A 15,697-nucleotide genomic window follows, 5' to 3' on the forward strand; every position below is an offset into this window, starting at 1 on the left:
TCATGTTATATATTTCTTTTTTATAATACTTTTTTAGTATATTGTAAAAGCATCATTAATTTTTTGACAATTATTTATATTTAACAAATATTTATACAGTAAAATGCCTTTTAATAGTTACTTCTCTAAAGTAAACACTCCTCCATAACTGAAAATTTTTATGGTCTAGTGTAAAAAAGTATCTAACTTTATTAGAATTGATTTCTCTTAAATAGAAAATCTTCATTATGATTACTGACACATTAATTGCACTATGGTTGATCTATAAACCTATCTTAATAGATATAGTAGATTCTCATCAAGTCAATTTCCTTGTTGGGCTGCAGTTTCCAAACTTCAGATCTATACATTTCCACTGTTGTCCATCTGTCCTTCATTAATCTTGAGAATGGAGTTAGTTTTAATCTAACTATGTTCTCTGTTCCCTAAGATAATACATGGAAAGTTTAGGGGCCAGAGGTCCCAATCTATATATATAACCCATTCAACAGGTGTCCGTCCTTCCTTCCGTCCGTCCGTCCCGTAACCGTTTGATAACCGACACTAGAGGCGCCCCTATCGTGTGTCATATTTCAAACATTCAAATTAAATTAACAATTTTAATTATTATTTAAATTAACAATATAAATTATTATTTTTCATTTGGCCAATAAATTATTATTTGGTCAATATAACAATATAAATAATTCAGTATATTTGTAATAGGAATTTATTATTGTCACGGAATGCCTATAATGTTCACTAGGGGGCGAATAACGAAAAACCGGATAGATTTGAACCGCTACGATAAAACGATAAGTGAAATAGTTAAGTTAATATTTTAATATAATAATAGAAACCTTTCATGGCACGACCAAAGAAATACGGCACTGTGGGGGAACGTAAAGCTGCCACTGCTGCGCTGCAAATGGATTGATCGAATTAAAAATAAAGTGAATTTCTGTAAAATATCAGGTATGCATGGACTGAATTTAAATATGAATTTATTATTGTAACGGAATGCCTATAATGTTCACTAGGGGGCGAATAACGAAAAACCGGATAGATTTGAACCGCTACGATAAAACGATAAGGTTTGAAATAGTTAAGCTAATTTTTTAATATAATAATAGAAACCTTTCATGGCACGACTACAGTGGCTAGCCACTGTAGGCACGACCAAANTTGTAGGAGTTCACTTAGGCATCTGTTCATATCAGTCTGTAAGAAACACATACACTATACAACTATACAAGGTCTGTTCAAAAAGTATCGGACCTTCTTTTTTTCCGCGTAAACCAATGATGCGCGACAGGCCTCATTCGGTGGAGTTGTGGAGGGGACAGTCATGCACAGCCCTGAATTTTTTCCCGCCTGCAGGAAGCGTCAGTCGTTGGCACTCGGCGTATGAGTGAGGTCATGTAGTGCGCTCTCGTCGGATTTCACTAAGCTGGAAAATGACTGAACAACGTGAGCAGCGATATTACATCAAATTTTGCCAAAAACCTTGGCGATACCCGAGTGTAAACCATTCGCAAGATTCAGCAGGCTTTCGGGGACGATCCTCGAGGCCAAAAAAGCGCGGCCGTTCCGCAGCAATATCAAAGGTCATGTTGACAGTTTTTTCGATTCTCATGGGGTGGTGTGTCGTGAGTACGCACCACAAGGCCAAACCATCGCAAAGAAGTACTACCAGTAGGTCCTTCGTCGTCTTTCCTATACAGTGCGACGCAAACGACCAAATCTGTGGTCGATCAAAACTTCGCAGCTCCATCGTGATAACGCATTCGCCCATTCTGCGCATCTGATTCGGGCTTTCGTCGCCAAACACAATACTCCTGTGGTTCGTCACGCTCCGTACTCTCTCCACCTGGCTCCGTGTGACCTTTGGCTATTTCTCAAGCTGAAAATGCCGCTAAAAGGAACTTAAATTTAGTCGAGAGAAGACATCGTGCGAAATGCGATGGACCGGCTGATAACCATTCCAAAAGATGTGTTCCAGCAGTGTGTCCAGCAATGGCAGGAACGCTGGGAGAAGTATATACACTACCAAGGAGACTACTTTGAAGGGGATTAGGGTTTTGTACCTCAAAGTCAATAAATTTATTTTTGCCGACCAAAGGTCCGATACTTTCTGAACAGACCTTGTAATTAGCAGAAATGACATTTATTGATGCTCTAAGATAAATCGTGTGATAAGATTGACCAAAAACAGTTCTGTGTATATTCATTCAGTTCCACAATTGTCCTACCTGTGGTTTTGCACCTTTTCACCTTCTAATTATTTTCAAATTCGTGTGTCATTCATGGCAGATTGAAATTTTTATAAGTAGTCAATCATTGATAGCTACAGTTGCATTTATTAGTCGAGCACATAATAAACAAGAAGACAAACCTTCATTTAAGCTACTGGCTCTATTCTGGATTGTCATCAAATGGATCAGGATGTTTGGTGTTCAATCCAATAAATAACTAGTAAATGAAACTCTCTCTGCTGATTGGCTAGTTAGAAAAAAGAAGAAACTACTTTGCAAGAAGTTGACAATTGTCATGTCTACACTACTGTCTGACTCCACAGCCCTGCTAAGAATAGAAAAAATGTGTCGACTCTGATTCCCATATTTTAAATTTACTTTAGTTTTTTTTTAATTAAATGAAAGAAAATTTATTACATATTTATTAATTTTTTAAAATCTTTTTGTATTTTGTTATAATTCATTCATTTTAAATACAAAATGCATCAATTTAATTTATTAAATATGTAGTATTCTTGTATAGTNTTGATATTTTGATCATGCAAACCTCGTTTCACTTTTTCATAGCCCATAGGTAGTATGGCTATGTATTATGATGATTGTGTTGCAATTGTTTTGTTCCTTCTTAACGTTATTTGAGCAATAATAAAGAAAAATTAAATGTTGCAGTATTTTATAGTTTTACTTTAATTTTAAAAGTCAACAGAGTTCTAAACATCATTTTTAGAGACTATTTTACAGAATAATAAGTTGCAAAAACTACAGAAAATAAATTATAAAATAAAGTTTTCAGATCTGTTCGAGTATTTAACTTACACGTAGCTGTGTTATGGTGGAGATACGTAAACTTGTTGCACTTGATAGACTTACGTTTCGTCTTGTTCTGTGTTTTCTTTGTATTTTTGTATTTTAGGTTTTACGTTCAGTGTTTTTTCTAATTTTCAATCGCATCAATCGTGAAACACGCTGAGTCTCTACGCGCCTTTTCAAATAATTTGTGCCAAGTCTTCACGAGCTTTTGGCCGTTTATAATCCATGTCTAATTATCTGCTATACGTAATTCGTAACGTTGTAATAATTCTAAATCTGGTATTGCATTTACAGTAGACCCCCCTATAACACGGGTTCCTATAATTACGATTCCTATAAGACGACGAAAAAATTGCGACGGTATCCGTACAAACCTGGTAAAAATACTCCTATAATTCGGTAAAACGTCATCGGGCAGCCGAATTACTTTCCGCCGTCCAGCACCACGCTACGGAGATTTTAGGCGGGTAAATTGAGTTTACTATCGTCTGTACAGTGTTATATATAAATTATATATAAATTAGGTACTGTACAGTGTTATATACAGTATAAATTATATATAAATTAGGTACTGTATCTATAATTACATATTAACTTAATTTATTGTAACTTTATGATAATTATCCCCCGTCCAGCGTCACGCTACGGAGAGTTTAGGCAAGTAAGTTGTTTACTATCGTCTGTACAGTATGTAAGTTAGGTACCGTAAGTCTAATACAGCACTGTAATTTTATACATTTCTTGTGAAAGAAATATTTCTTATTCAACGGCGATTAAAATTTTTTATATTAATGATGTCTCCAAAGTTCAACGAAGTTTTCTCAGAAAAATAACTTGTCAGAAATCGCCCGCCGTTTGGTGCGCTGCTCCGGGACCGTTAGGGGTCGGAAGTGCTATGTTGTGTCTTACATGTGCTCCGGGTTTGATCGTCATTTTTTTTTAATACCAAGTGGATTACTGCGGAGTATAACACATCGTTGATTTCAGGAAGACAAGCGCTCTCCGTAGGTACTAGTATCTTTTAATTTGGTGGACTTTTGCCTGGGTTATTGGAGCCCGAATTTTCGGTCTTTTGCACCATCTCCCACGTGTTCGGTTCGCTTTTTCTACTTCATTCTTTGTCAGCGGTTATTTCTTACGTACTGCTATTANAAAACTGTTGAGTTCTTAAAACTGATTTGACTGCGCAATTTTATTATGACAGCAAAATTTCTCTGTTGGCTAACTTGCCGTTGTAGGAGTTCACTTAGGCATCTGTTCATATCAGTCTGTAAGAAACACATACACTATACAACTATAATTAGCAGAAATGACATTTATTGATGCTCTAAGATAAATCGTGTGATAAGATTGACCAAAAACAGTTCTGTGTATATTCATTCAGTTCCACAATTGTCCTACCTGTGGTTTTGCACCTTTTCACCTTCTAATTATTTTCAAATTCTTGTGTCATTCATGGCAGATTGAAATTTTTATAAGTAGTCAATCATTGATAGCTACAGTTGCATTTATTAGTCGAGCACATAATAAACAAGAAGACAAACCTTCATTTAAGCTACTGGCTCTATTCTGGATTGTCATCAAATGGATCAGGATGTTTGGTGTTCAATCCAATAAATAACTAGTAAATGAAACTCTCTCTGCTGATTGGCTAGTTAGAAAAAAGAAGAAACTACTTTGCAAGAAGTTGACAATTGTCATGTCTACACTACTGTCTGACTCCACAGCCCTGCTAAGAATAGAAAAAATGTGTCGACTCTGATTCCCATATTTTAAATTTACTTTAGTTTTTTTTTAATTAAATGAAAGAAAATTTATTACATATTTATTAATTTTTTAAAATCTTTTTGTATTTTGTTATAATTCATTCATTTTAAATACAAAATGCATCAATTTAATTTATTAAATATGTAGTATTCTTTGTAGTATTTATGTTTAGTAGTTAAATTATTTTGACCCAATTGAATTTGAATATTTTTGAATCATCCCTGTTGAAATAAGTACTTTATTTTTCTGAATGAGCCAGACTAATTGATCAGAGTGTATATTTTTCTTTTCTGAACAAGGGGCTGAAGTAGCTAGCTAGATCACACACTTTTTAGTTGGACTAACTCTTCTAGAAGGGTGAAATTGAATGCAAGTGCTGTCAAATATATGTAGATGTAGAATTTTATCACCTCTTTCTTCTCTTATTAAATATTTGTTAAAAGTTACATTAATATTTATTTGTATAAAAAAAATTAAGTTAAATATTAAAAATACTAACTTTAAAAGTATTTGGGTAAATGCCCCAGCTTCAGTGTAGGGTACCCTCATGAGTGCCTCTGCCCCCCATAAAATGGCTTGGTATTTAATTTTGTTGGAGTTGGGAGTCAGACTACTAAAATTATCAGGAGTCAGAGTCAAGTGTTTATTTACTGACTTCGCAGCTCTGATTCTTAGTTCAATCATTTCAATACGATGATGATTTTTGAAGTTTCTGAATTATCCAGATTTATCATACTTCTCCTCCTCATCTTTTCTGCTATATATAGAATACTTATAAATGCTATATACAAGGTGTTTTTGAATGACATCAACAAACTTTTAAAGATAATATTTGTCTATTACGTTTAGGTAAGGGTAAAGGTAAATAGTACTAAGTGGGTCAATTTTTGCTAATAAACTGTGAGGCAGAAATTCCTCTTTAAGATACTAAAGGGGATTAAAGTCATTAGTCAATCGAGGTGCTAGATGTTCATTAGATTTGTATGATGGAGAAATACACTTGGGTTAATGAGCCAACATGTTTATTATGCTAGTTGAGATAATGGAAAAGAGAGGTAAAGTATTTAGGTGGAATGTTTCCCAGAAGACACTTACTATATTAATTAACATTCAAGCACTTGATATTAAGTACCATTGTTCACATGATAAGTTGCAACTACTTCCTCTGCTTGGAATATTCTGTGTGACTGATAGTAGGTATACCCATTTTGTAGAGAAAAAGTTTGTATGAACATGGATTTCCTCTATCTGGTGTAATTCACATAAGGCAACAGAGTGCCTTATGATCACAATTTTGTAGTATAGTGCTCTTCATGGGTGGGCTTTGTTCATACAAAAGAGAGATTTCATTCATTCATATGTGATATAAGGAAAATCTCTACATAACTGTTACCAATGGACATTCAGCATTAACAAAGGAACTAGTATCACCAGCTGCATTTGATTGTACTATTCTTGTTGTCCCATATCTGAATAATTGTATCTAAATGATATTCCTGAAAGAAAAACTGTCAAAATTTCTGAAAAATGTCTCACTTTATGTCTTCAGCATATATTGTTGTATCATGGATATGAGGGAATACTTCAGAGATTAATGGATTACTGGGTGGACCTGTTACATGGCTTGCAAGATTTCTAGATTTAACACCACTGTGTTTTTTTATGGGGACACATGAAAGAACTAGTCTACAAAACTCTGAGTTTCAGCTTTCTTGGTTCAGATAATTGCTGCTGAAAACATTAATTTCAGAAATGCCTGGCATTTCTGAAAGTATCCAACACACCACTCATCATCAATGCACTGCATATATTTGAGTTAAGAATAAAAAAACTGAACAATTCTTGTAATCCTGAAAACAAAGAATTTGCAATTGAGCAGAATAAAAGTGTGGGAATTGAGATAAATCATGTTACACTTGCCCATGTTTTTACTGTATGTTGTAAGTTGCCTGTTAACATGGACAGCATAAACAACTTTAGTAATTTCTAGAATCCTAAAGAAGCATTTCTATCCCAGGATTTATTAGTAAGATAGTTCCAAGGGGATCAACTTTGTCACCTCAAGAAGTTTGCCAGTGTTATTCAAAAACATTTAGAAATATTGATGCAATTTCATGTTTATTAAGAAATAATCAGTGAGCTTACAATTGTGCAATATTATGAAATTTTATTATAGTAATTAAATAAGTTTCAAATCTTAAAATTACAAACACTCAGTGTAAGCACTTGATGTCATATGGTTAGGAATGTCCTGATACCATAAAAGTATCAAAACTGGCCAGTATCGGCTTTGGGTATTGAAACTGGAAATTTTGCCAGCTGTCACCATCCAGTCTGTCGCATTGCCTTTCAGTTGCATTTACTGCTGATAAGGTACTGTACTCATTACAATGAATACTGAGTGGGCCCCAGAGCAGCAATTAATATTTTATTGCTTATGTCAGAGAATTGAATCATAGCTATCTGGTTCAGAAGTCAGTGCATCAGTCAGTACTTCAATTTACACTAGTATGATGTCTTATATATAGAAAAGGATCCCCAGATCTATAGTACAGGCTCTGTGGATACTACTGTATACATGGGATATAGATAAGAAATTGTTGAAGAGGTAAAACAATGTCCTTACATTGAAAGTTCTGTATTGTGTTCAAATTTTACAAATATCAGTGTAAACAAGTATATACAAATATTAACTCATTTTGAACATCACTGATGGTCCAAGTTGATTAATTAAAAAACAAAGTACAGCATAATGTTTAACTAAATATTTTTCTTATAAGTTTAACATAACTGAAAATTGTGTAAAATTCCATTTCAGTTTCTCATTTAACTGCAAAATCCAGTTTCAGTTGGATCTTACCTGTCTGTGAAAAATGTAATGATACACGATCCAATATCCAAAGTAAAGTATCAATACGGTATTGGTATCGACAGTATTGGGACATTCCTACATGTGGCATACTTCAAGTCAAATTAAATTTGACCTATACTTTATTTATCAAGTCTCTCTGTCTACATATTACTGCTTTGAAGACTACGGCATAGATGACTCACAGGTGGCACCTTTATATGTCTAAGAGAAAGAAATCAGACAAGGTGAGATCTGGAATTGTAAAAGCTATTTGTATAAGAATAACCTGTATGAGACTTATTTTTTGAAAATGTGAAAGATATCATCTATAGTTCATCTCTGCCAATAGATCTTCAGGAATTAAGGCAACAAATTGTTACCTCAATAATAATCATAAAGAGAGACTTGCCTTACAAGGTGTGGATAGAATTCAATTGACTTATGTGCCACTAAGGATATATTCAGGGGGTGCTTATAGTGCTGCAGAAACCCCTTGATACCAAAGCAATCAGTTTTGTTACTTTGAAATAAAAATAAACATATCATATGAGTTCAATTAGGCAAGATTATGTAACTAAAATAATTCTAGCATAATTGAGTAATATTCTTTGATGAACAGCAGGGGCATATGCCTTGGTCCTCAAATCTGCCTTGAGTAGCACCCATATTTTCAAAATTCTGGATATGTCACTGGTGTCACACAACATTAAAGCACTCAATGTTGGTACTCAAAGTTTAAAACCTTGTTGCTTCTTGATTGTTTTTAATAAGCATATGAAATTGTTTCATTTTTTAATTGACCTGTATTTTTTTAAAATTGAATAATTCATATTGCTAATTAAACTCAATCCATGTAATGAATATTTGTTTTATTTGATGACGGGGATGAGCGAAGTGCACAAAGAATACTACAGATGGAAGTCAGCATTCAAGATACAACATGCCAACAACAGCATACAAGACGAAAGAAATTGGAAGCAGATTCACAAATCCAAAAAATGGTTAGCGGATAATAACATAGTGGTTCTCAAGGCTGATAAAAGCAAGGCTCTAGTGTTATTAAAGAGAAATACATACGTTTCGATGATGCAAAAATACATCAATGATACGGAGTGTGAACCTATCGATGATGGATTCGTCAACAAACTACAAGCACGGGTAAAAAAGTTTACTCAAACACCGTTCGCTAGAGAGTTGAGCATAAGCAGGGCAGTGGTGCCATCCCAGGACACTCNTGTAATGAATATTTGTTTTATTTTCATAATGTTAAATTGAAAATAAGTTGGGTAGAACCATTTACAGAATGTATTTTAATGATGTTTTAGTCCACTGTTAATCTTTCTTAAATTAGTTATCAATTAATCTCATCCACTATAAATTATTAATTATATCAAACAGTCATATAAAATGAAGATTTAATAATAATTAATATTTTGTCTTCTTTTACAGAATGTTGTTGAAGCAATTAATAAAAGTGCCTTTGTTACATCTCCTTATCCAGTAATATTGTCAATTGAAAATCATTGCTCTATACAACAGCAAGCAAAAATGGCAAAAATATTTACAGTAAGAATAACTTATAATTTCATATTCATTGTATTTTATACTTTACATTGTTAGTTTTATAATTTGTAATAAAAATATAAAAACATTAATATGTGTCAATAATGAATTTAGATTTGAAATTTAGAATTTAGATTTGAAGCATTACTACTTGTTATATATAGCTGTTAAGATTTCCTTTATTATTTTCTTATTTTTAAGACCAAAAAAAAAAAAAGTGTTAGACTTATTAAGGTTGTTGGAGATTCTGATAGAACCAGTTATGTTAACAAAGAACAAGGTTACATAAACTTAGAAGATTACATAACTTGTCTAATGGAAGGTTAGCACTAGAAGAGAGGAGAGTAAAAGGAAGTCACTGTGAATAAAGGTTTCCTAAGTGGTTGTCACCAAGGACCTTTTATTACATAATAAAAAATCCAGCAATGAGTTGCTTAACTTTCCTGACAACATTCAAAACTGTGCATTTGGTGCTATCTATTATGATATTTTATTTTTGATTATTATAAAATGGCAAAAAGCTTAATTTTGAGGGTAGAGATGAATTTTATAAAAATAAAAATTGTAAGTGCTAATAACCAGTAAAATCATTAAGTCCGACCCTACTCAAAATATGACACGTGACTCCCTTTTATCTCCCCATCCCATCAATCTTTAACCACCAAAATTTAATTTTTAAAACTTCACCATTCATTTATAAATGTCCTGTGTATAACAGAGCTGGGAAAGTAAAAACGGAAATCTAAAAGCTAGTAATAATTCTTTTGGTTCTTTATCACTAGTTGCACTTGTTACAATATTAATACCCATATCCCTAATTTTACTTATTTTATCATAGTCCACTTCTAAAAAATCCAGCAATGAGTAGCTTAAATTTCTTGTTAACATTTGGTGCCACCATCTGTTATGATATTTTTTTAAAAAAGCCTTTTATATTTTTAACTATTATAAGATGGCAAAAAGCTTAATTTTGAGGGTAGGTATGGGCTTTATAAAAATTTGTAAATGCTAATAATGAGTAAAATTGTCATTAAGTCTGACCCTACTAGAGATATGACAGACAATCCTCTTTATCTCCCCACCCGCTTGGCCTTTAGCCACCAAAATTTAATAGCATTGATCCCTCTAATAAATAAACCTCCCTGCAAAATTTCAGAAATTTTCAATGAAAAGCACAGAAGTTATTAAGCTTCAAAGAAGGTGAACAAAATCATGGCCTCCCCATACACACACTAACATCCGTACATACATAGAGAAAAAACCCCCAAATTTTTTTTGTTTTTCTTGATGTTTCAAAGTCCCATGAGTTAAAAAATGTAAAACTATCTTTTTTTTCTGAATGCCATACTTTTCCTCTGTTATATATAACAAGGCTGGAAAAATAAAAGCAGTAAAACCATGTTACCGAATCATTATACAATTATATATATATGGTAATATCTGAATACTATACATTAGTAAAAAAAGAGTAGAAATATTCATCTTAAATTTACTCACCAATTTAAAAAGAAAAATTTTTGTTTTGGAGTTTTATATACTGTAATTCCATATGGAGAACCCACAGGTTATCTGTGTTTGGAAGTTAATTTGAAAGTGAGTGCAGGTTTTCTGCCCATTTTAACTTGCAATTATAAATACATTAAACAGCTTTAACCTTTGTCTAAACTCATCAAAAATATCTAAAAAAACATGAAAAATCTTTTACACATCATATGTATTACATATTTATATGCCATGAGATCTAGCTTAGAGTAAATTAGGTAAGATTGATGAGAGAAAAGAGCATTTCTTCCATTTCATTAGTGTTGTTTGTCAATATGCATCATTTTATATTGATGCATCTTCAATGAAAACCTGTATTTTATTATAAGTTTAATGTGCATTGGTGTTATAAGAGTGGTGTCTAGCATTAATTTTGAAGAATATAAAATATAAAAGTTGCTATATAACACACAAAATTAAACTAGTAAAATAAAAGAACAGTTTATAGTAGGACCTTGTCATATGCAGACTTACCATGTGTAGTTTCAGGTTTATGCTATTGGCAATCTGCAAATAAATGGAAAATATGTAAATTAGAATTTTTTAATTTCATACTAAATTTGTATCATTTTTCAAAATGCATGAAGTCTAATAGCAGTTCTCACTCACTCATACTTGTTCTCATTCTGGGAAAGCATTTCTGTGACTAATTTCTTTGCTTTGCACTAAACACCGCATCAGTTTTTGTGTGCCACATGGTACGTAAATTTCCTCAATTGTGGATAATTTATTGATAACTCCTTTGGGAAAAGTATGAGATTCTTAGGAACTGATGGGAGATAAGTTATAAAAGAGAAAGCTCTAAATTTTTTTTAACACTTTACACTTGTTTGTAACACATCCTGTCTACATAATATCAGTGCTTTTCTTTGCAGCATGTACACAAATTACTTTGCAAACATGAGAGAGAAGGAAAGTATTAAAATTTTTAAAGTTATTTTTATGATTTACAGTATCATGCTATTTATTGTTAATATAGTGTTTATTTACTTTATTATATAAATAAGTGCGATATGAGTATGTGAATGTAGGAAATACTTAATAATTAACATAGTTTGCTATTTTATGTAAATTACATGAGGAGTCTGGAATATATTGATCAAATATGGCAGGCCCTACTATGTTTTAATTATAATAAAATGGCAAAAGGCTTAATTTTGAAGAAACNTTCACATTTTCATAAATAAAATATTTATAAAGTATACAATTAAAATAATTATATCAGTAAATAATTTTTATATTATTATTTTTACAGTCTGTATTTGGAGAGAAATTAGTTACTACTTTTCTTTTCGAATCTGACTATTCAGATGATCCTATATTACCATCTCCTAACCAATTGAAATATCGAATTTTAATAAAAAATAAGAAACTGAGAACACCTCTCACACCTGCATTACCATTAAAAAATAAAGTATGTATTTTATCTATTTTTGGAAATTTCATCAATTATTATAATAGTAATAAGTTAAGAATATTTAAATTATATTGTATTTTTTTAATTTCCATAGTAAGTTCAACTCATAAAAGATATAGTTATTAGAATGTGTTGAAATTGATATATTATTAGTGTGATCAATAGACCACGTTATCTTTTTTTTTTTTATTTTAATGATAATCAGGTCTGTGTTCTTATCCTCTTACTTTGTATGGGTTACCCTTTTTCTTGGTGATGATTCAATTATTTCAATCAATGAGCAGTTCCCAAACTTTCTTGAAGAAAGAACAAAGTTCATAACATTTCTGGTACGTATTGACATAAAACGTGGAAGACTTGAAAGCTTGATTAAAACGGAAGGAAGCCCAATGGTAGAGGAAAGCACAATGCTCATAATCAAGTAAAGGAAGAAACGAGATATTTAGTAATGGAACATATCAACAGTTTTCCAGTCCGAGAATCACATTACAGCAGAGAAAAAAAATCTAATGAGAAAATACCTTTCTCCAGATTTAACTGTTAAGAACATGCACAAAGCATTCAAAGAAAAATATTCAAATGTCAATGCCACATATGATTTCTATGTTTTCCAGTACAATTTCTTTTGGCTATCCATAATCAGACACTTGTGATACATGCAATGAATTTTGAGTACAAATTGATTTGCTTAGAAAAATCAAACAGGATACAAAACCATGTGAGACTGTGAATGAGTTGTATGAAATGCAGAAAAAGCATGAAAATGATGAAAATACTGTTATTCTTGCTTTTGATTTTGAAAATAATGTGCATTTGCCCCATCTAACATCAGGGAAAGTCTATTACATGCGTCAGCTTTGGCAGATGGTATTTGGCATACATAACCTTAAAACAGGAGAAGCTACATTATTTACATTTTGTGAGAATGATGCACCAAAAGATGCAAACACTGTTTGCTCATTTTTATACTATTATCTTACTAACTGTATCCCAGAAACTGTGACAAAAGTTTATGTGTTTGCTGACAATTGCGCTAGACAAAACAAAAATAGAGCAATGCTTGCTTTTTTTTTTTATCACTTAACCTGTGAGAAATTTGAAGAAATTGGCATCTATCCCATTCTTGGTCACTCTTGCCTACTCTGTGACAGGGACTTTGGGTTAATTGAAAGGAAAAGAAGAAAAATAGAATCAGTTTACACTCCTGCAGAATGGGTGAAAGCTATGAAAAATGTCAAGTGCAACAAGCCTTTTAATATAGTGTTTGGAGCATCAGATTCTTGACTTGCTGGTGGCCAAAGTCTACAACTTTTCAGAAGAAGGAGGAAAAAAATCTGCAAACTGTCATGAAAGCTAAAGATTCATGTAAAAATTTGGCTACAATGAAGTTGAGAAGCTTATTATTTCAGAAGTGCTCAAAAACCATTTTGGCTAGAGAAACAAACAATGACAGGAAATTATGACATTGAATTTAACCCACTTAAACAGGGAAAGGAAGTAATAACATTCCTCCTGAAGCCACCGTTAATGGCTACCACCCATGAATGAGTTTTTTTCATTATCTGGTTGTGCCCAAAGAGCATCATTCCTTCTATCATAACTTATTTGCTAACATTGAAATTAGTGATAACTGAATAAAGATTAAAATCTGTATTTACAAATGCTAAATATGTACTGAAAAAAAAATAAAAGTAGAATTTACACGCAATGTCTCATTGCCTTATTAATAACAGTTAGACTATAGAGGAAACCATGTCAAGTACAAATTTTTAATTGTTTTTTTAATGAAAAAAAAAATAAGATAAGATTATCATGCTGTGCAGAGAGATTCTTACTTAGTATAAAAAATTATTGATCATGTAACTATGCTGCTGCAGCTACAAGATGTCAAAGTTATAAAAATATGACTCCATATCTCAAATAAGGCTGATGTATTCATCAATAACTTTCTTAACAGTGAAAATATTCATCAGAAGGGATGGCCAGCAAAATCTCCAGACCTCAAATCCCATAAAATGTGTACGAGATGCTCTAGGAAGACAAGTTCCATTCTATCAGTCTCCATTTAGAACACTCCAGCAGTTTTAAGATGCTCTCGTTCAAGAATATACTTTGTTCTGACAGAGCTGATAAACGGCTTTATAACTGCAATGAGCAATTGCTGTGTAGTGTGTGTGCATGCAAAAGGCAACCACATACCATATTAGTCATTTTCTGTGCAAAAAGATTTACAATAATGCTTAATACTTTTATTGTTTACTTCTTACTGTTTTTAGTTTCATATAGGTCTAATTCAAATTAGATTTTTGTTTTGTGTGAAGAATGCAATGCTCTATTTATATGTTAAGTTTCATGCTGTTCTGATCAGTAGTTCCTAGATATGGGCCAAATTAATGGATGATTATGCTCACTTTGGACACGAGAATATAATACTGCAATACCCTAGGTATTATTCATTACTTATCATTTAACATGTAAATTAACTATTTTTGGAGCAATTCAAGTGAATTCAATAGTTTAGACAGCATCTCCAAAAATTTTGATCAAATTTGTGATGATAATGACAATAATTTTCAATATCAGTTAATTGAGATTCAAAAGGTTGTAAAATAATAAATTTACATGAAACTCTCTTAGTTTACACGAGCCATTTGAAACATATCATAATCCTTGGGTTGCTGCATGAACCTGCACATACTATACATTTGACCAACACTGAATGTGCTAATGAATATTATAAATGGATCCTTATCATTTATAAATACATTGCACTAACCTTGTATAGCTTTGCAGTTACTACTTAGAACATATCACAAATGTTTTCAACCTATTTCTAGGGTCTTCTTCAGGTGTTCTATAAGTTTTTCTGGTGCGATTCTGATTTTAACCATTCAGATCTTGCAGTCTGCTTGCAAAGGCCTGTCAATGAATTTTAAAGAAGAAAAACAACTATCAAGAGCATGGCAGGCTATTTATGACACAACGCTATAACAACTGGTGCAGGCGCACATTGTTTCGAGATTCAAATTTTGAAATTTTGAAAAAATAATTCTGAAGATAGAAGCATTGGAGACCTGAATGGTTAAAAATCAGAATCACACCAGAAAAACTTATACAACACCTGAAGAAGACCCTAGAAATGGGTCGAAAATGTTTGTGATACGTTCTAAGTAGTAACTGCAAAGCTATACAAGGTTAATGTGATGTATTTGTAATTATCACTTTGTTTATTGGATGGATTTGCTTATCATTTATATTATATATTCATATATTAATACAGTGAAATCTTGGGTTTCGAATGCCTCGCTTTTTGAACAATTCAGTTTACAAACAAAATTTTGAACTCATTTTTGCCCTGGTTGCCATAAAATAACTCAGTTGCTGAACAAGCTATTCAGCAAGTGCCGGCCACCAATACTACTTATGTTGAAGAAAGTCAACGGCCCAACCAATCAGCAACAGGCCTCGTATATGATGAATCATCGATGATGTTGCTATTTAAATTACATTTCA

The 15,697-nt window shown here is 32.3% G+C and overlaps 1 protein-coding gene across 4 annotated transcripts in view; it reads left to right on the plus strand.

Annotated features, from left to right (window-relative positions):
• The window catches only part of LOC111634715, a 187,109-nt gene that overhangs the window by 142,260 nt on the left and 29,152 nt on the right, over window positions 1–15,697 (plus strand). For all 4 annotated transcript variants that reach the window (XR_002758268.1, XM_023379554.1, XM_023379555.1 and 1 more), the window contains exons 30-31: window positions 9,112–9,228; window positions 12,023–12,181. Coding sequence is in view for 3 of the 4 variants with exons in the window: in XM_023379554.1 (XP_023235322.1) it covers window positions 9,112–9,228; window positions 12,023–12,181 (276 nt within the window). In the remaining variant the exon portion in view is untranslated. The remainder of the gene's footprint in view (window positions 1–9,111; window positions 9,229–12,022; window positions 12,182–15,697) is intronic.

Source organism: Centruroides sculpturatus, unplaced genomic scaffold (assembly GCF_000671375.1).
Source record: "Centruroides sculpturatus isolate CEXI.00-Female unplaced genomic scaffold, Cexi_2.0 scaffold971, whole genome shotgun sequence".
NCBI classification, from domain to species: Eukaryota; Metazoa; Arthropoda; class Arachnida; order Scorpiones; family Buthidae; genus Centruroides; species Centruroides sculpturatus.